The sequence below is a fragment of the Halichoeres trimaculatus genome, unplaced genomic scaffold, assembly GCF_033239565.1.
Source record: "Halichoeres trimaculatus isolate MK-OKI-2021-1 unplaced genomic scaffold, fHalTri1.1 fHalTri1_scaffold_19, whole genome shotgun sequence".
Lineage (NCBI taxonomy): Eukaryota > Metazoa > Chordata > Actinopteri > Labriformes > Labridae > Halichoeres > Halichoeres trimaculatus.
The window spans coordinates 1,742,105-1,762,794 of NW_027437197.1; the positions used below are offsets into that span (position 1 = coordinate 1,742,105).

A 20,690-nucleotide genomic window follows, 5' to 3' on the forward strand; every position below is an offset into this window, starting at 1 on the left:
ACAATTGTTGCTGCACTCTTTTAATTTAATTTAATTTAATTTAATTTAATTTAATTTAATTTAATTTAATTTAATTTAATTTAGTTTAGTTTAATTTTATTTTATTAATTTTTGTTAATGTCTGAAATCCCTTCAAGTGTTGGTTTGACTGTGGGTAGCAAATTTAAATTATTTAAAATGAAAAATATGGGAGGAAAAAATTAAACAGGAAAAAGAAAATTGAAATTAAATTAATTAAAATTAAAAAGAAAATTAAAAATAATAGTTACAAAATAAAAAATAAACGATTCAATGAATTATAAATGTATAATAATAAGAAAATAATAGTGATAATAATATCATTAATGATATTAATAATAATGATAATTATTTTTATTATAATTATATAATAAAAATAATAAGATCAATAATGATAATAATAATAATAATAATAATAGTAATAATAATAATAATAATAATAATAATAATAATAATAATAATGATAATATTTAATAAATAAATAAAAACAAGAAGAAGAAGGAGACAAGAATAATAATTTAAAAAAAAACTTCTCTCGTCTCTGTGCCAGTTCCTCCTGATCTTTCTGTCAGCATCATTCCCTGGTGTTGTTGACCTCATCTTGTATTTCTTGACTTTGACACTTTGACTCGGGGAACCAGAGGAGACTCATCTTTTGTGCAGTTAACTTTATTTTAGGTATAAAAGAAACTGGTAGTTCTTACAGTAGTGCAAGGAGGGATTGACCAGGCTTACATTCATTTCCAAACAGCACACGAGAGGAAAATACAAAAACCTACATGGTTTGTAAATAAAGTAAACTCTTTAATCCAGACTCCAACCGGTGATGAAGTTTTTAGCACCTTTCACAGTCGTTACTGATTCAGTTCATGTTGGATCTGCTCCTGGAGAGACCTGGTGCATCCATCAGAAGGTTCATAAAAACAGAGGCGTGGTCAGCGTCACCCGGTCAGGACAGGAACTGGGACACGAAGGTCACGGCCTGGTGAATGTCGTCAGTCAGCTCCTCCGGTAGAGACAGCACGGTGGAGTTTAGGCTCTGAGTGATTTCTAGGATCCTGCAGGAAGAAGAGCGCAGCGTTATCTCCAGTCAGCATCTCTCTGTGTTTCTGAGACGTCTGGATGGAGACTCACCAGCTGATGTAGTGAGCCGCCAGCTGAGGCTCGTGTCTGGAGCCTTCCTCTGCCACCAGACACTGTTTCATCTGTTTGAAGTTGGCCTCGATGTCTTTCTTCACGTCGTAGAAGGCCTGGATCCCTCTGAAGGAGCTGACCACCTGCTGCAGGACGAAGAGCAGAAAGCTGACGGTAGAGGAAAGAGACGCAGGTCGATGCAGACTGCAGAGAAGCTGTGTTCTTACGTATATGACTGAGAGCTGGTGGGCGATGTATTTGTGACTCCCAAGGTGTCTGATGTCCTCTTCAAGCTGTTGACTCAGCACCAGGAGCTGGTTCAGTCTGGCAATGTGGAAGAAATATTCTGCAAAAGACGTAAACATGAGGCAGAGTTTTCCTGTGGAGATGTTTACAGACAGAGTGAGGAGATGATTCATCCAGCTGTTATATAAAATCAGTTTATCCTGCTCAGGGAGGATCCTGTGTGTTCTATTCAGCACAGTCAGATGTTAGTGTTTGGCGTCTCATAGTCCAGCTCAATTTTTTTTAATTTAAAACTTGAAATTACACAGAAATGTTCATTATTAAGGGGGGTAAAGAGCCCATCACTGCCTTTGAAACAGAGCCGTGAACAGACTTTTGAAGGCCAGGGGCAAAAGTAAAAAAAGCACAAACAACACATCTCAACTCTGAAGAAAGCACAAAGTTCTGCCTGTTTTAAAAAGCACACTGGCGCCAATATTAGCACCAAACAGGGCACTTTTGTACATGTTTTTGCTCCTATATGACACATTGTATGTGTTTTTGCGCCAAAAAGAGCACCTTACTGTTTTTTTTGCACATAAGGGGGCACTGTGGTGTGTGTTTTTGCGCCAAAGGGGGCGCTTTAGTATGCACTTTTGTGACAAAATGGCACCTAGCAAGGTTTTTTGCGCCAGAGAAGGCACTGTAGCATGTGTTTTGCATATAAAAAGGCACTTTCACATTTGTTTTTGCGACAAAGAGAACACTTAAGCGTGTGTTTTTGCAAAGAATGGAACCTAGCATATGCTTTTGCGCCACAGAGAATACTGTACCCTGTGTTTTTGCACCAAAATGGCACCTAGCATGTGTTTTTGCGCCACAGAGTCTCTGTAGCTTTTTTTTTTGCACCAAAATGACACCTAGCAAGTTTTTTTTACACCAAAGACGGGCACTTTAGCATGTGTTTTGAAAATAATAGGGCTTTTTAGAGTGTGTTTTGCATTTAATTGAGCACTTTCACGTGTATTTTTGCGCCAAAGAGGGCCCTCCTGCATGTATTTTTGCACCAAAACGGCACCTAGCATGTATTTTTGCGCCAAAGAGGGCCCTCCTGCATGTATTTTTGCACCAAAACGGCACCTAGCATGTGTTTTTGCACCAAAGAGGGCACTTTAGCATGTGTTATGAATATAAAAGAGCTTTTTTGTATGTCTTTTGCGTATAATAGGGCACCTAGCATGTGTTTTTGCACCACAGAGGTCACTTTAGCTTCGTTTTTGCACCAAAATGGCACCTAGTATGTGTTTTTGTGCCACAGAGTCTCTGTAGCTTGTGTTTTTGCACCAAAATGACACCTAGCAAGTTTTTTTGCACCAAAGACGGGCACTTTAGCATGTGTTTTGAAAATAATAGGGCTTTTTAGAGTGTGTTTTGCATTTAATTGAGCACTTTCACATGTGTTTTTGCGCCAAAGAGGGCCCTCCTGCATGTATTTTTGCACCAAAACGGCACCTAGCATGTGTTTTTGCGCCACAGAGGTCACTTTAGCCTTTGTTTTTGCACCAAAATGGCACCTAGCATGTGTTTTTGCACCAAAGAGGGCACTTTAGCATGTGTTATGGATATAATAGAGCTTTTTGGTGTGTGTTTTGCATATAATAGGGCACTTTAGCATGTGTTTTTGTGCCACAGAGGTGACTTTAGCGTGTATTTTTGCACCAAAATGGCACCTAGCATGTGTTTTTGCACCACAGAAGTCACTTTAGCCTGTGTTCCTGCCCCAAAATGGCACCTAGCATGTGTTTTGCATATAATACAACACTTAAGCATATGTTTTTTTGCATCAAAGAGGGCAGATCTAGTGCCGGTTTTTCAACTCAAAGGGCATGGGAGAGTTAGTTGTTAGTCTGTTAGTCTGCAACCCCTCAGACCCACACACGCAAAGAGTACAAACCAACACAGGATCTCCTACCATCCATCGGAGGCTTCTCCAGCATCTCCACGGGACTGCCTTGAATCAGAAACACCTCCACCCGAGGGAACATCGCCGACAGACCCGTCATGTCTAAATAATCCTGTAGGAACAAGCGCACAGTGAATCCATGATAATAAAAGGTCAGATCATTGTTAATCTGGACAGTTTGTTGGTGTGGTACCTCCAGCTGGGGCATAGGCTTTGGTAGGTGTTCAAGGCACTGCAGCATCTGGTCCAGGATGTCTGAGCCTGGAAGAAAAAACACAAATACATGAGAGTGAAGTGAGTCAGGAGAAAGATTGAGAAGCTGTCTGACGCTCACCTTGAGCCTGGAAAGTGTCGGACTCCTCTGGGCTGCAGCCTTGTCCTAACTGCTCCTGGAACTGAAACATGAAGCAAACGAGACCTTGATGTCACATTTCAACAGAAGCTGCAGAAACCAGAGGTCAGTGAGTTCAGGTGAGTCTACCTGCTGCATCTGTGCCCTGATGAGGAGATCCAGCTGCCCACACAGACACAGCATCTCCAGCCCCACCTGCTCCGGACTCAGCTGGACCGGCATCAGAGGTCTCTTCACCTGTAGCTCCACTGACAGCAGACACCAGATCAGTCTCACACACACTCACACACACACACACACACACACACACAGGAGCTCCACTGCAGCCTGAACAAGCAGCATTATGTCATCTCTTTGCAGCATCTCTGTCTCATCCAGGTTTACAGGAGGAGGCTCAGACTCCGGAGGGGAGGGGGGTCAGAGACAGGTCCTGCAGGGTGCACTCCTCCCAAAACACAGACAGACACACAGAAACAAAGAGTGGCACAGACAGGCTGAGGCTTCCTGGGTCAGACTCACCTTTAAAAGCTGCGTGATAGGCGCAGGGCAGACACAGCGGCTCCGTGCTGCTCACTGCCATGTCTGATCGATCCTCGAAGATTCTCCTGATGTCTCAGTGAAGCCACAGAGGGCGCGAAGAGGCTCAATCTGTCACAGATTTCCCTGGCATCTGCTCAGATTCACGGCATCTCTCCAGGACTGTCCTCAGCAGGGACCGCAGGGACGCGTCCGAGTCTCGGTCTCTGGTTCCGGCTGATAAACAACCCGATGATAACCATCTCCTATTCGTCCTTTCCACGCAGGTGACGGTGCAGAGTGGAGCCGTCACCCCGTGGGTCCATGCGGGCTCGCTGTGTGGAGGCTGAGGAGTGGATTAAAACAATGCCCACGCCCTTTGCAACAACAGCCGCGCAGCCACAGCCGGATTTGCAGCTTTGAACGCCCCCCACATTCACAAAGTGAGCGCGAGCCGAGCGAGCAGGGTGACGTCATCTTTAGGATGAAGATCTCAGCATCATCACCTGAGGAGGATGAGGATCAGGCTTCATCCTCTCAGACTCTATGAGATCATCTTTTAGCTTTTATGTCTTCTGATCTTTTTTTTTTAATTTCTCTTTTTTTTTTTATTTCGCCAAAAACCGGAACAGAGACAAAAGTTAAAAACTATGAACAGCTTTAATCTCTGTGTCAGTTTCTACAGCTGTTTGAAAAAGACAGATGAGTATCTAGATATCATAATGATAATTATTCTTAGTCACTCATTTATTTATTTATTCATTATAATTTTTGATTATAATTTATTTATTATAATTTGTTTATTATAATTTTTTTTATAATTTATTTATTTATTATAATTTGTTTGTTATATTTTTTATTATAATTTATTTATTTATTATAATTTGTTTGTTATAATTTTTTATTATAATTTATTTACTTTTTTTTTTCATTGGTCAAGAGATGCTTTTGGATCTTATGAAGATATTATCAAGGGAGGGACAAGGGGAAAAGAAAAAGAGTACTGTTTTGTCTAAACCAATAACATTTTTAATAATGATATGAAACATGTATATTTGCTGTAATAAATAATTGAATGTGTATAATAACTTTAAACAGAGAAGTTATACTTAATCAGTAGCTTTGTCTCTATCAAACAAACCGTGAGGATAAAGAATAAATAATAATAGTAAAATTGTGAATCCTGGTAGAAGTCTTGTAATGACAATTTGAGTTAAAATGATGATTGATTTCACATATTTAGAAAAATAAATGTTGGATATTTAACTAAGATTTTACCGTTTTTTTTCTATATCTTAACTACGGAGGATTAGGGCCACTGCAAAAAAATAACTTAAAAAAAACATCCAAAAAAATTTATTTTCATTCTTTTCGGAGTGAAAAAAGTCAAAATTCAGACTTAAATCTCAGAATGGTGACTTTTTTCAGAAAATAAAAATAATATTAAAAAAAATTGGAGGTATTGTTTTTTTTCAGTGGCCCTAATCCTCTTCCGTACAAACCACATGGTGGTGCTGAAGCACTCTTTGCAAACATGTAAACACCTATCAAGCCTCACCTTTTACAGTTGGAAAAGTGTCACTGTAAAGTTCTCCAACAGATTTCCAAAAGAAAATTTTTCACTTTAAAAGAACTTAAAATCATTTAGATGCAAAAGAGCTGTTAAAAAACACAAGCTTCAGTTCCCTCCAGGCTGGTTAACCCTTAAATGTTGTAATATCTTTTTTTTAACCGCACAACTCTGCAACTGCAAATTTTATGCTTTTATCTTTAATCTGTTTTAACCTTTTTTCTTTTTTTATGCATTTATTTTTATTTTATTTTGTGTTATTTATTATCTAATTTTTAATTAATTTATTTTTTTGTTATTTATATTTTTTTTCTCTGTAAAGCATTTTGAATTTGCTAAATGTATATAAATAAACTCTCCTTGCCTTGCTGCCTAAATTAATCTATAATCACATTTAATAAAAAAAAATGTTTTTGCATTTTTACAGATCTTAAATCGAGGGAAGATTTTTAATTTTAAAATAGCACATATAACAGTTATAAAAAAGTTATATGTATAGAAAAGAGAAGTTCACCCTCTGACCTTTATATTTTGACAAAGTGCATCTGATACGATCATTATTAAGTGTTGAATATGAATCAATATTTATGTATATATAGAATGTGTTTGTTGTAAATTTGCGAAAACAGGCATTAAGGGGTTAAAGCGTGATGAAGCCCTCTCTCTAGTTGCGATAACATGTTGGAGGTGCCTTTTTTTTCCTTTTCAGCCCTGCCCTTCAATGGTCTGTGCACGCCACTGCTCAGATGTGTTCAGATTATGAGCAGGAATAACAAACTGTTCCTGAGTGAGGAGTAAGATTTTAGGAGATGAAAGCATCCGACTCGTTACTGCAGCAGGAAAGATGCAGAGACCAAAGAGTGGTGAGAATAAAGATGCAGTAATTCAGCTCTTTGCTGCAGCTGAAATTATTTTCTATTAAATTTTAAGAGTTTTATAAGTAAAACATTGTTTCTTGATAGTTTGTGTGTTGCTCCTCTTATTTCCTGATCGTATAACTCGTCGTACCCGCTGTAGAAAACCCCCAAAGCACAAACCAACTCTAGGCTTGGTTTATTAAATAGCAAAGTCAGGCAGGTTGTTTCAAATCAGCTCTTAATAAAATACAAGAGGCGTATAAAGTTTGATGCAGTGTTCCAGTATCCAAAGAGAGTTTGAAATCAAAACACAGACAAAGGAGAGGCAAAGGGACATTTAGACAGTGTGCTAAGGAATATATCTCCTGATACTAAAGAAATATCAGTCTGGCGTTATAAAAAAACAAAACAAAGACGTTCTCTAGAAAATCTAACTCACCTGATTCTTTTCAAATATACAGCAATGTACAGATTTTTGTAAACAACCTTAAATTCAATAGATAATCTTGTTTACAAGTGCACCTGGAGGAAAATAACATTTATATCCTTTTGCATGAAATGACCCCAAAGATCGACCGCGTCATGAAGTCGGCGTGCGGCTCCTGTTCGACGGAGCGTTTGATCGTCCTTTTGAGTCACACGTCAGGTCAGAGGTCCAGGGTCTGCAGCAGGTACAACACCTGCTTTGTTTGACATCTTGAGTCCACAGACTGTTTGCTCCTCGGCCGTGAAGGCGAGAGGAGGCGAGAGGAGAGGGTGGTTGGTTTTATGGCTCCGGGGCAGGTTCTACTGACGGGTGCCGGGTGGTAGGGAGAGGTTGGCCATCAGCTCGTGAACAGAAGCGAATATCGTGCACTCACCTGAGAATGAGACACGTTGAGCTTTAGCAGGAGATAAAAGAGGTTTACATTTTATAAAACACACGTATTGGTGACTGGTTTCTGGGTGAAGTGCTGAAGGTCTCACCCGGTCTGGCAGGATGCAGCTCGTTAAACCTCTTCAGGATGTTAGAAACCATGAGCGCTGCAGCTCCAGACGAGCTGTGCTGTCGGGGGATATCGGCCTGCTGCGTGAGCCCCGTGGCCATGTCGTACACGATGGGCACGATGATGCTCACGGGCTCCTGGGGCACGGGGATGCGCTGGGTGAGCTGCAGCTGTGAACACACACACGGATCAAACACGGGGTCAAACACAGGGTCAGGAGGAGGCAGTAATCAAAGGTGAAAAGCTCAGAGACTTACGAAGAAGAGCATCTTGGACTTGAGCACCACGGCGATGGTTCCTGGAGGGGCGATGGGCGGAGCGCTGGGAGGGATGGTGAGGCAGAACTGGACGTTCCACTTCAGCTGTGCAGCCTGGTCAGGGAACTGAAAGAGAGGAGACGTGTTAAATAAATCCACCTGCGTGTTTCCAGCTCCTTCCTTTGCATAAACATCAACCCACCAGCTCCAGCTTCATGATGCGCACGCAGTCCCTCAGGATGTTGGTGGGTGCGCCCAGCAGCTTGGTGAAGGCATTCAGAGTGTTGTATTTAAAGGGAGGACCAGCGACCTGCAGAGAAAGGAGGAGTAAAACATGGATGGATGAAGAGAGGAGTGAGGAGAGCCTCAGAGCGGAGCTGTAACCTGACGCTGTGTGCTCACCCGGGTCTCGAAGAACTTCTCCAGCACCTGGAGCTCCTCCTGGGACCAGGGACCCGTGTTTTCTGGAGTGACTTTGAGCTGCAGCGTCTGGTAGTTCTTTGGGTTGAGAGCCACGCGGCACTTGAGCACGTCTGTTTTGAACATGATCACGCCCGGCTCATTGGAGTTCACGATGGATAACTGGAGGAGAAACGAGGTGAAATCAGAGGAGGAGGAGTAAAATCAGAGTGTGTAGGAGAGCAGGATCTCTGTCTTACATTAGCCTCCTGCTGGATGATCCTCTGCAGGTGCCGTCTCATGATGACCGAACCCAGGAAGCGCTCCAGAGGCGAGCAGAGGTAGCTTCCCGCCAGGCCCGGGACCAGGCAGGGAGTGGGTGAGGGGAGCAGAAGCACATGCAAGGCATTGTGGGTGAGGATAGTGGGAATGGAGGCGGCCCAGGGGCGCTGAGGTAGCTTTCGGGGTGGAGGCATGCTGGTGGGCATGACCTGTGAACCTGGAGCAGAGACAGAGGGAGAAAAGACAAGATCAGAGCCGCTGTGTTCATATGTGTGTGTGAGAATCACAACTTCCTGTTTACATCTGGCTTATGCAACAGTTTGCCCACCAGGGAGCGCTGCACGGTTTATTTTTGGAGTGTGAAATCTTTGTGGGATGAGAAAGATGATTGTTTTCTGTTTGTTTTTGCCCTGGGACGGTTTAGTCATATCTTTTTAATGAGTTAAAAATAAGCACAGGAAACTTGACCTGTTTATTTTAATGTTCCAGTAAATAAAATGTTTAAAATGATGTTACGCTCCCTTAAAAGGCTGCTGTCCTCTCACAGGAAACCTCACACACACTGAAGTCTCAGAACAACGTTAAAATATTTCTCTTTTTTTTTTTTAAATATATTTTTTCATTTTTTCATTTAAAATATAAATAAATAAATAATTAATTTTAAAATCAACAATAAATAAATAAATACTAAAAAACACTAAATAATCAACAATAAAGACAAAATCAACAATAAAAAATTAAATAAAAAATACAAAAAATAACAATAAATAAATAAATAAAATTAATAAATACATAAATAAATAAATACTAAAAAATAACCAAAAAATAAAAAAATAATTACTAAAAAAATCAACAAAAAATAAATAAATACTAAAAAAAATAACCAAAAAATAAATAAATACTAAAATAATCTACAATTAATAAATAAAAGAATAAAATTATAAATAAATAAATCAATAATACTAAAAATATCAACATTAAATAAATAAATATATAAAAAAAATTTAACCAAAAAAAAAATAATAATAATTAATTTAATAAATAATCATTTTTATTATATTATGAAAGAAATCTGTAGTTTTTAATTTCTAAAAGTCAAAGTTTCAACACTTACTGGTCCCAGCCCGTGGAGAATGAGGGTCGGGGATAGGCGAGTGCAGTGATGGATTACCAGGGGACATGCCGTGGATCCTGGCCCCCGGAGAAGGCCCTGAGACCTGGGGTGAGCCCGGCCACCTGTGGCTGGGGGACACCATGGTGTACGGTGAGCTGGGATCCAGAGCACCTGAAGCAGCGGAGAGAAACAGCGATGAGAGACAGAACGACACCGAACAAGCACCACAGAAAGAAGTGACATGCAGGTACCACGCTGTGCCCCCCCCGCTGTGCATCCTGAACTCTCTAAAGTCTGAAGACCTGAGCGTGCTCCGTTCAGCCCCACAGACCAGCGTTTACCACCACCCTGCTGCTTACCGTGGGGACTGGCAAAGCTGGTCTGACCCATGGCTATGCCCAGAGAAGACGGAGACGGGGTGGGCCCAAAGGGAGAGGGTGCCCTCAGAGCTCCACTAGGGGAGCCAGAGGCATGGATGTTCCCTGCACACACACACATACACACACACCAAATGGCTCGTCAGACTCTGAGGTTGACAAGTTCTCTTTGCTCACACACACACACACACACATGTACACACACTCATGTACACACTCTGAAGCAGGGCGGAAGGGCTGCAGTCTGCGGCTGGCGGGCTGGGATGGAGGGATGGAGGAGGCGGACTAAATGCATGCTTTGTTCCCTCTCTGCGGAGCGGCGAGGCGAGGCGTGTGTATGTCGCATGAGAAACAAAACTCATCTCATGGATTCACAGAAATCAAAACGGGCACACATGGTCGCTGCGTTACCGCTTTCTTTTTTTGGCTTTAACATGAAATGCTCTGACAAAAACTCAGCAGGGCGGAGGATGGGAGCAGAATGAAGTGACCAAAAACAGTTTGTCGGTTCAAATTCCTCCTTCACTCACACATACTGAGACAAACTGCAGGAAGCAAAGTGGCGTTTACCTGGTGACTGCGTGGGCATCATGGACGGTGATGGAGTTACGTTAGGGTGGTAGTTTGGTGGCGGTGACGTGAGAGGAGGGTAAACACCTCCTGCTCCTCCTCTCATTGGCTGCGGAGGCTGAGGAGCTTGTAACTGGCCCATTAGAGTGTCGATCACATCCACGCCCACCGGAGAGGGCGGGTTGTCGTCTTCGTTGACGGAGCGTCTGCGAGCGTCCTGGTTACTGTCCACGAACATGTTGAGGAAGGTCTGGACAGAGGAAGACAGGATTCATCATCAGAGTGTGTCTGAGCTGCTCCGACACACAGAAACATCAGATACACTCTGTTTTATCACAGAGGATGTGAGTGTAACAAGGAGGGAAACAGACGGGAAACAGTGAGATTAAAAAAAACACCCCGAGAGCAACTTGTTGTTTCACATAAACTGATTTGGGGTTTATCAGCTGAACAAATTCTTAGAAAACAAATAACTTCACAGCGATAGAAAGAAGCTGGATGAGTGACCTTAAAGAAGCTTAATTTATTGTTTCAGACTCATAACTTCCTGTTTTTATCAGTTATTGAAGCTGACTGGCTGCCGGCGGGGCTTTTCATTTTCAACAGTCACACCAGTTTTCTAACCCTGAAAATATTTCCCAGAATTCAGGATGTTTTGGAAAGCAGACGAGACATCGCTGATACCTTGAGTCCAGGAGCCGGGTAGAAACCCTCGACGATCTTGGTGTTGTCAAACAGGCTGTAGGCGCCGTCTCTGATGGCCACCACGCCGCGGCTGCGGCAGTAGATGTCGATGCAGTACATGTTCCTGAAGGCCAGGCGGATGTGTGTGGGGGACTGCGGGAGGATGGAGAAGCACTGGTAGGCAGTGTTGGTGCGCTGGGTCAGGCCCAGCATGGGCACTGTTGGTAGCTTGTTGATTGCATTCAGAGGGGCCTGCGTGTCGAACAGCACCTGGAGAGGAACAAGGAGACGGGTTAGACGTGAAAGAAGAGGAAAAACGAAAAACATTTAAAGTATCCTTCATTTCCAGGGGTCTGTGACCTTCACTTTCAAAGGAGACATTTCCCTCAGCTCATCTGGATTAAAGTCATTCAGGAGCCACAAAATCTATTTATCTTCACAACCCAAACTATGAAGTGTGTAAAATTCTGTACTAGCAAAAAGTTATCTAAAAAAGGAGTTTTTTGTCTAATAACCTTTAATAAACTTCCAGAATTTTTTTTTAAGTGAAATTTTTTAAAATGTCGAATTTTTGAAATTTCAAGAATTTCCAAAAATGTCAAAAAATTTAAATTTCAAGTTTCCATTTTCTTTTTATTAAAATTGAATTGAACTTGTTTTTGAAATTAACAAATTTTGCATAAATAAATGAGATTTCAAAGTAGCTATTTAAAAAATGTCTAAAAAATTGCAAAATTTTTGTAACTTAAAAAAAATTCCAAAGATTTAAAATACTTTTTGCATTTTCGCTTGTTAAAAACTTTTTAAAACTGTCTAATTTTTTTGAAATTTCAAGTTCCCAAAATATTTTTTGTTTTTTTTTAAATTAAAATCAAATTTAACTTGTTTTTTGAAAATTACAAATTTTGCATAAATAAATGAGATTTTAAAAATAAGTTTTTTTTAATGAAGCTATTAAAAAAAAGCGAAATATTTGTAATTCTAAAAAAATTTGCAAAGATTTTGAATAATTTTTTGCATTTTTGCTTTAAAAAAAATCAAAAATGTCTAAACTTTTGAAATTTCAAGTTTCCAAATTTTTTTCTTTTTTTATTAAAATAAAATTTATCTTGTTTTTTAAATTTACAAATTTCAAAATTAGTTTTTTTTTTTGTTTTTTGTTTTTTTTTTAATGGAGCTTCTTGAAAAAATGCAAAATTTTTAAATAATTTTTGCATTATTGCTTTTTTTTAAAAAAAAATTGCAAAAATGTCAAAAAAAAGATTTGGAATATAAAAAACTGCAAAAGAAAAAGGAGAAATTGAATACATTTGCAAAAATTACAAAATGTTTGAAAGAATAGGCTACTTGAATTTGATAACATTAATATTGCTTAATTCACCTTTTTTGTTGTTTGCTAATATCTTGTTACATATAAAGCATGTTTATCACACTAGCACTATGGCAGTCAAATTATACTATCATTATTTTATGTTTCTTATCATCATTACCCTCAGTAAGAAAAATAATCTTTATTTCTGTAATTTTTTTTAAGCTAGGAGCCACTGCAAAGGATTTAAAGAGCCACAGGTTGAAGACCCTTGGTCATGTCTAACCAAACTGTGAGTACCTGCAGCAGCTGCATCACATTTGGGTTCTTGTTGAACATCTCCTGCAGCTGATGGAGGATGATGTTGTGGCAGTTGGAGCAGCCAGAGTTGGGCCCCACGGTACCCAGCGCCAGGTGGAAACGATGGCTGTTGGAGTTCCACTGGATGGTGACGGAGCTGCCTTTGGTGCTGCCGTAGCACAGCACCAGCTTCCTGTAGTTATAGAGCCGCACCTCGGAGAAGAGGCTCAGGAAAGACGGCATCTCTGCAGGAAAGAGCTGGAGTTAGATCTGGAGCTCACAGTGAAGACTTCTGCACCAACGTGATGCTTTTCAGACTCACACACCTGCCAGAGCACGGGAGAAGTTGAGGACACACTGGTAGAGCTGGCTGATGGCGCTCCAGTCGTTCAGGAACATCTCCACCACCTTGCGCCCTCCGACAGGCTCCGACAGAGGGTTTTCATAGGTCAGATAGACGTGCCGCGTGGAGGCTGTGGACGTGTAAGATCACATTTAGAGGAGTGCACATCCTGATTAACACCCTGAAAGACTCTGTGATCACTGCGTACCTTGCTCTTTGCTGTGCGTGCTGTTCAGAGGACAGTTAGCCAGGACCAGTTCAGCCACCCAGGTCCGGTTGTTCCTGCCCTGCAGCCGGATGGTGCAGTCCAGTAAGGACTTCTCCAAAGCTCTCCTGGTCTCCTCTCCGACACCTTTACATGGAGGAATCCTGCAGGGTGAAAATACACTGTGAAGCTACCTCAGTTTTTATTCCTGAAGCTTGAAAAACGACTTTAAATGAACGTGTGTTTTACTTTAAAAGACGTATCGCGTGACTGCTGCCGTCACCCTCCACCTGGACGCCCTGGTTTGGGATCTCCATGTTGGACAGCTGCTCGAACACAGGAGAACATCAGTGTTAGCGAAACAGAAGATGCTGAGACACATGTTGAGATGAAGGATGAGGTGTGTACCTCTGTTCTGAGGCCGATGAAAGGCATGTTGGTGTCACACATTGCTACGAGGTGAGCCAGCTCTTTGTTGAAGGCACACATCTCTCCTGAACGTTTCGGCTTCTTGGGCTCCGAGTCGCCCTGCTCCCCTGAAATCTGAACAGCAGACACAAAGAGACGGATTATGAGGAATGAAGCTGTCGCCATCCTTTACTGCTGCTTTGGCACTAACTACCTTTCTCTTGGTCCCGGGTCGCGCCCCTCTCCCCGCCGTGGTGTCCTGAACGAGGTGTTCCAGGTTGGGTTTGAAGTGCTGCAGGAGCAGAGCACACATCGGTCCGTCCTCTCCTTCCAGCTGAGACACTGACAGGAAGGAGTACTTGTACTGCAACGCTGTGGGACTGCTTGGCACTTCAAGCATCTCCACCACCTGCATTAAAAAGAGATGAGGAGTGGGAAAGATCCAAAAGGGAAAATGAGAAAGAGGATCCAACAGTAAACTGAGCGCTAACTTAAGGAGGAATTATATTAAAGTCTTATGAAGGACAGCACTCACAATGTAGTACTGCGGAAGACGAGTGAGCTTAATGAAGAGTTTGTGTTTTGACAAGCTGCCGACGGGGTGAGAGGCAGAGTTTGACAGGTGAAGGACATCAGTGCACACAGTGGGAAGGTGTTTCACAGACTGTCGACAGCGCTGCTCCCCCAACCAGAACCTTGACAGAGAGAAAAAAAAGCTTCATGCTCGTACTTCGACTCCAGCACAGATTTAACACTCAGCTCGCCACCTGCTCAGCCAAGTGAAGCTGCTGACAGAAATCACCCCGTTTGACGAGCGAGGGGCAGGCGTCAGACCGGCTAACCCTGCTCATGCCAAAACACACATTTCCTACTTTCCCTGAACATACATGTTGCATTCATCCCTCTTTCAAAAAAAACCCTGAATAGGCGGGCTTACTTTAGCTGCTGAAGCCAAGACGTGATCCGCTTCATATCATCGTTGATGGTCTTTTCAATGTCATCCAGCATGGACTGATCTGCAAAGAGAACAGACAAGTTTTATCATCACAAAGCTGTAAAAAAAAAAAACACAAGCTGAGATCGGATGAAGACGAAAACAGGAGAAATCTCTGACTTACCTAATCCATACAGCATGGGCTGGAACATGCCAGAATGCAGGTCCACGAAGATGTGTAAGCACTCAGAGCGACCGCACGGCTCCAGGATTGGAATAACCAGCGTGGGTAAAGCCGTCTCGATAAACGCTGGAAAAAAAGATGCAAACAAACCCTCAAATAAAAATCTCAGTTTAAAGGTCCCATATTCTGCAAAAATCACTTTATTAAGTCTTTTAGTGAAATTTGTGGGTCTTTGTCTTTCCTCCCAGCCCACAAAATGTGATATTTAATGACCAAACCTGTTCTTAGTAGAGCTTGTGAATGTAAAATCCTGACCTAAAACGAGCTGTTTGGATTTTGGGGATTTGCCGACATCAGCGATTCCCTTTTTTGACCAATCAGGAGCAAGTCTGACCTGATTGGTCCACCAGAGCAGATAACCCCGAAGTTGAAGAGCCATCACTGCTCTGTTTTTGGCTGTAAACAGCCACATAGCTCCATGCTCAAGCTTCCCATCTCTGAAGAAGACAGACTAAGTGTCTAGAGTTCATTTATCAGGAAATGTTCCAGCTACACTCAGTAAAACTGTGCATGTGTGTGCTAGTCACTTCACGGCCGACTGCTTTTCCAACTTTGGACAGTCCAACAGAGGGCTAGCCAATAGACTGGTCCTGAATCCAGGCGCATTACCAACCATCCTCCAACAAACCTGGGACCCTGGAAATGTGAGTATTTTAAATGCTGTGTGCTGTGGAGCAGATGAAGAGCTTTTCCTCAGTGTCCCCCCTGTCTCTGTGTTAGCTTCAGGATGCTAACTTTAGCTGCAGTTAGCCTGTTGTTTTAGCCTGTAATGTTACGGTAAACGAGCTTCTCTGTTTTCTATTGTGCACTCGGAGCTTGTGGCGCCGCTCTCAGTGACGTGGAAGAGCGGGGCGGTATCAGCGGTGGCTCATTTACATATGAAGGCCACGCCCACTAAATCAGAGCGTTCTGAACAGAGGGGCTATGAGAGCCTGGAAACAATGCTGCTGTGCTTGATTTATTGGCTTTTTGGACCAAAACATGTTACTACCATTTCATGAAGACATCAATGATCCAGATTAAACTGCAGGAAAGGAGCAGAATATGGGACCTTTTATGCTGCAGATGTCCTAAAGGATCTTTTTTGACAGGGGGAACCTTCCCAAGGATCCAGGAACTTTTTAAGCAACAACCAGGGTCTTAAGTTAGTTATGGGGTAGTTGCCAATCATGCCTTGAAAAGTCTCTGCTTGGAGGGCTGTACTTTCCAAAAATTCAGGATTTTGGAGTCAGGGCCTGCGAGTATAAAAGTTCCTAATTGGTATAGTAACTTTTTTGTTCTTAGATAACAATTAAAAACCCCTGTGTGCAACCTATTTGCCCAAAAATAATGTATTTTTTCAGTTTATTATTTCTGTTTCAAGTGTTGCTGGTTGGGGTCAGGTGTCAAGGCTTCAGCTGCTGCTGGAGAAAAGACTGTTTCTGTGCACGTTATTTATTATAGACAGTATGAAAGCCTTTAAATAAAGAGACTGCAGAGTGAATACACACAGTTGTCACTGGGATTGCTGGCTTTGAGGATGGCCTTCAGCTCCTGCAGCTTCTGATGAGAGCGGGCGTGCACACTGTCGATCAGAAGTTTCTCCACAGACAGATGGTCGATCTGGAGAAAGAAGAAAGACGAAGACATCAGTGAAGTGCAGGAAATTTAAAGAGTGAGACCAACACTGAACACACCAGCCTTACCCTCATAGCTCTCTCCATTAACTTGGAGTCGCAGGCCGGGAGAGGAGGCTCGTGAGAGATCTGTAATGGCTTCGATCCATCGGATTCATCGATCTTGATGGTCACTTTGTGGACTGATGCTGTGCCTGTTTTCCTCCCTAAAACCTGTTGGCTGAAGTGGAAAGAAACAGTTATACGCCTCTAAATGACGTGTACAAACAATTATATTCAGCATGGACATCCTGTTAGCTTGCATATGCACCATTTTTAATATTCCTGAGAAGTCAAGAGCTAAACTGAATCCGCCTTAAGCTAAAAATAGCCTGTGAAGACATTTTCTGTTAGAAGATATAATTGGGACAAACTACCTAAAAGAAGCAGCAGACAACAGGAAAATGGAGACATTGTTGAGGCGAAAAGAGAAGCAAGATAAACTCTAAACTTTCTTGCAATAATCAGATTTTTTGTGTTTAAAACTTTGCAAAGACGATTCTCTGACTCTTACTTCCACACGTTGAGCGTGAGGTACTTTGCAGGCATGTATCTCTCCTCCTGCACCAGGTCGCCCCACCGCTCCCTGATCAGCATGAGCGTCTGAGAGCGCAGCACCTCGAGCTGCAGCGACAGACAGAAGGAGTCTGGAAACAATGTGGTTAAAGAAAAGAAGACACGGTGTGGGAAAATGTCGAGCCCAGGTGAGTGGACATGAAGTGCTACACACATCTCTTTCCATTAATATTCATAACGCACACTTATCCCCAGAACACACACTCACACACACACCCTGCTGGTATAAAAAGGGGTATTTGTACCCAACACAGACTGCTCATTGACACGGTGAGCTGCATTGCTAGCACTGGCTGGAGGAAAAGCAGAGCAGGGATGTACTGATTAGCATTGTGATAAGCACAGTCGCACTTTTCCTGCATGCATGATAAGGGTCGCTGCTGTTAGCGTGAATGCTAACAAGATGTTGTTTCTCTCATTTCACTGATGAGCCTGCAGCCTCAGCCTCAGGTCAGACCAAACCCTCCTCTACATGTTAAAGAAATCACCGTTTCACTCTGCAAAGGTTATCGCTTTGGATGAAAAGGTTAACGCACGCTAATTAGGCTGCTGTTTTCTAAATATTCAGAAACGTGGTGAATCCTCCGGGTATTGAAAACAAACATCTCCATTGCAAGAAACGCACCTCACATGACCTTACCAGGTGACAGGCTGTGAGGGGAACGGAGATGCCCTTTTCCTGTCAGAAACAGAAAAGGGTTGTGCTTTTTGAATGAAAAAAGAGGCCGTTCAGGAGGATGCAATTCTGCAGCTGTGTATCTCATTAGAATGCTGCATGGGTCTGCTGGACCAGTCAATACTCTATATGCTCAGACACACACTCCCACCCTGCTGCAGCAGTCCACATCAAACTGGGACTTAGGCCAAGAGTGTTGGTACAGGACACACACAAGATGTCTCTTTGGGCATTGGTGTGAAAATAAAATATACAGGGAAAGGATACGCAAGCAGTTGTACATGTCCTGTAGAGGTTTTTCATCTGCACACAGACGGGCCTGGACCAACTCATGGATGAAGTTCACCTGCAGACTGTGGACCAAGGCTCGGCCGTCTGTCAACACAGAGGAGCATCACAATGAGGGAAACACAGGCATAAAAGTAGCAATGAATGATAAAGAATAAATGATCTGTATGACTTACCTCCAGTTTCTTTGTCCTCCACAAGAATCTCCAGCTTCAGCAGCCTCCAGGGAATATCAGGGTCATCTCCCATCACCGTCAAAGTGGCCTCAAACTCTCCCTCCACACGAAACTTCACACGCCCGTTAGCTACACAGAGTTACACACATGCAGATGAATTCTTAAAACACGCCAAACAGAAATACAACTGGAGTAAACAGGTACAACAAGAAGAAACAGTGGGTTCACACACCAACTGTGAGGTTTGCTAACTGAGGCGGGAGGTCTGTGGTGACGAGACGGTGCCGTAGGATCTGATTGAGCTGACTCAGAGTGGTTTGCTTCTCATTCTTGGTGATGGGGTCTGGAGGAATGATCTTATCCTGGAAAAAAAACAATCAGAAATACATGAAAACACACATCAGAGATTGAAACATACTGATAAGGATTAGCAGAAGAGAAAACTCACTCGTATGCATGTCGGCAGGCGTGGGTATGACCCTGTGGTGAGAACATCGATGGCAAACGGGATGGCAAAGCTCGGCAAACGAGCGTGTACGAGAGCATCTCTGGCCAGTGAAGCCAGCCTATCAGCAGTGTCCACAAACAGGATGGCCTGCTGATCCAGGAAGCTAGAAATCATCTGAAACAATACAGAGAGATGACGGTGAGTTTATTTGTGCTCTGATGATAACTGAACAATTTGCAAGGTATCATAAAGATACAGAGGCCAACATACCGCACATTTCTCCACCTTCCCTGCATTGCTCGCCCACTTCACTAAGGCTAGCAGTCGCACAAAAAGCTGCCTGGTACGACTGGCAAACTGGACGATCTCCATTTTTCTAGTAAAAAAATTAGTATTAAGCTTATGCAGAATAAAAGTACAACAGAAACAAAGTAAAAGTATAAAGAACGATGGTTTATAACATAGGAAATTCATTAAAACATACCTCTCCATGTCTGTTTTCCTGGGAAGCCTGAAAAACAATTATTAGAAATATTAAACTTAGTATTCTGAATGCTTAATGTCTTTAGGTTATTTTGTTTTTGTTTATGTTGCAGTTGTTATTTTTAATAATCTTAAAAAAAAAATAATTGCCATATTTAACAAATTCTAAATATTTTATTACTGCTTTTCAACCAAAAATCTGTTATTGCATCTTTTTAAACTCCAAAACACTTTGACTTACCTCAGAGTGTGACAGGTGCGCTGTAAATAATCTTGCCTAGCTTTTGGCATGTGTTTGTAATAACTGAGGGGTTGCTTTATGTTTACTTTTATAGCATCAGTTTCTTACATTTTTAGTTTAAGTAAGGCTCTTTATGACTGTTGACAGGAGATTTAATCGTGCAGGTGATTGTTATAATGTGAACTTTATTATTACATGTGAAAAAATTCAAGTTGTGAGGGAAAAGGAGGAAAGTAAAGAGAAACCGTGTTTAAAATGTGACTGATAAAAGTGGCTCATCACCAACCTGGCCACGAAACTCATTTTAATTATTTTAAAATGTACTTTAATTTTTATTCTACAGCGTTGTTTTTAATTTTAAAATTTTTAATAGGACTCTTCTCATTTATTGACAGCTCTTTAGTGAAGCACTTTGAGCTGCATGTTAAGCATACAAAAGCTGATTCATAAATAAAGATGAGTTAAGTTTAGGATCTTCAGACAGACTGTTGTGACAGGCTACAGTGATTTAATCTGTCCCAAGCCTCTTAATTAAGGTCTATGTGAACATAAGTGGTTCTCCTCTTGTTGGTGAACTTGTTTATTCCAGAGAATGAAAGAGGAGCATCTCCTCAGTTTACTAACGTTAGCCTATTAGCTCAGTTAGCATCGAGGCCTACAGAGCCAATGTTTTACTTACAGCTCTGCCAGCAGGGTGATTTCATGGTAGGTCCTCTGAAGAAGAAACTCAATCAGCAGGCTGAGCCGGACCCCCTGTGTGGCTGGGGTCCCGGGTGGCGGAGGCTGTGGACCCGAAACCACCGGACCTCCGAGTGGTACGAGCTGCCCATCTGAGCCAATCTGCACCGGAGCCATTTTACAATGACGAGAGCTAGGTGGCTACAAGGAGCGGAGAACTAGCGAACTGCAACGGCTGAAAGAAATATCCGCAGTTTCACAACATATCTCTCAAAGGGGAGCTCTGAAGGATACCCGTAATTCTGTTTAATTACTGAAAATGTAACAAATACGCAAATGCAAGAAACTCATCACGGAGGAGCTCAGAGCTGCTCAACCGCCATCTTTGCTGTCGGAACGTTCAACGTAAGTCCGGCTGGAAG

At 42.1% G+C, this 20,690-nt stretch overlaps 2 protein-coding genes across 3 annotated transcripts; both read right to left on the reverse strand.

The window, feature by feature from the left end:
* Nucleotides 1-680: 680 nt before the first annotated feature.
* Nucleotides 681-4,670, reverse strand: LOC141808452 (uncharacterized). The gene is made up of 8 exons (XM_074695069.1): nucleotides 4,212-4,670; nucleotides 3,822-3,940; nucleotides 3,675-3,735; nucleotides 3,534-3,601; nucleotides 3,350-3,452; nucleotides 1,380-1,498; nucleotides 1,153-1,298; nucleotides 681-1,076 (listed from the first exon to the last, which is right to left on the reverse strand). Exons 1-8 carry the CDS (start codon nucleotides 4,270-4,272, stop codon nucleotides 968-970), a joined length of 786 nt encoding a protein of 261 aa, XP_074551170.1. The 5' UTR covers nucleotides 4,273-4,670; the 3' UTR covers nucleotides 681-967.
* Nucleotides 4,671-6,815: 2,145 nt separating this feature from the next.
* On the reverse strand, nucleotides 6,816-20,690 carry med14 (mediator complex subunit 14). Of its 2 annotated transcripts, XM_074695185.1 has the most exons (29): nucleotides 20,270-20,690; nucleotides 19,351-19,377; nucleotides 19,137-19,242; nucleotides 18,867-19,040; nucleotides 18,651-18,780; nucleotides 18,419-18,547; nucleotides 18,222-18,329; nucleotides 17,217-17,349; nucleotides 16,733-16,883; nucleotides 16,538-16,649; nucleotides 14,988-15,113; nucleotides 14,807-14,885; nucleotides 14,405-14,564; nucleotides 14,084-14,278; nucleotides 13,870-14,004; nucleotides 13,711-13,787; nucleotides 13,465-13,625; nucleotides 13,240-13,386; nucleotides 12,914-13,158; nucleotides 11,305-11,574; nucleotides 10,621-10,870; nucleotides 10,033-10,155; nucleotides 9,674-9,844; nucleotides 8,538-8,776; nucleotides 8,281-8,460; nucleotides 8,081-8,188; nucleotides 7,879-8,004; nucleotides 7,602-7,791; nucleotides 6,816-7,495 (listed from the first exon to the last, which is right to left on the reverse strand). In XM_074695185.1, the coding sequence occupies exons 1-29, from the start codon at nucleotides 20,443-20,445 to the stop codon at nucleotides 7,422-7,424; spliced, it is 4,302 nt and encodes a 1,433-aa protein (XP_074551286.1). In that variant the 5' UTR covers nucleotides 20,446-20,690; the 3' UTR covers nucleotides 6,816-7,421. The 2 variants fall into 2 exon arrangements, with proteins under 2 accessions (XP_074551286.1, XP_074551287.1); XM_074695186.1 differs by lacking the exon at nucleotides 10,033-10,155.

Excerpts from the sequence above, each read along its gene's own strand:
- LOC141808452 (XM_074695069.1), bottom strand. The coding sequence starts at position 4,272 with ATGGCAGTGAGCAGCACGGAGCCGCTGTGTCTGCCCTGCGCCTATCAC. Across the intron at positions 3,453-3,533 it reads AGCCTATGCCCCAGCTGGAG|GATTATTTAGACATGACGGG; the intron begins GTACCACACCAA and ends TTGTTCCTACAG. Across the intron at positions 1,077-1,152 it reads GCGGCTCACTACATCAGCTG|GATCCTAGAAATCACTCAGA; the intron begins GTGAGTCTCCAT and ends TTCTTCCTGCAG.
- med14 (XM_074695185.1), bottom strand. The coding sequence starts at position 20,445 with ATGGCTCCGGTGCAGATTGGCTCAGATGGGCAGCTCGTACCACTCGGA. Across the intron at positions 14,565-14,806 it reads TCTTGGCTTCAGCAGCTAAA|GTTCTGGTTGGGGGAGCAGC; the intron begins GTAAGCCCGCCT and ends CTCTCTGTCAAG. Across the intron at positions 13,387-13,464 it reads CACGCACAGCAAAGAGCAAG|CCTCCACGCGGCACGTCTAT; the intron begins GTACGCAGTGAT and ends ACACGTCCACAG.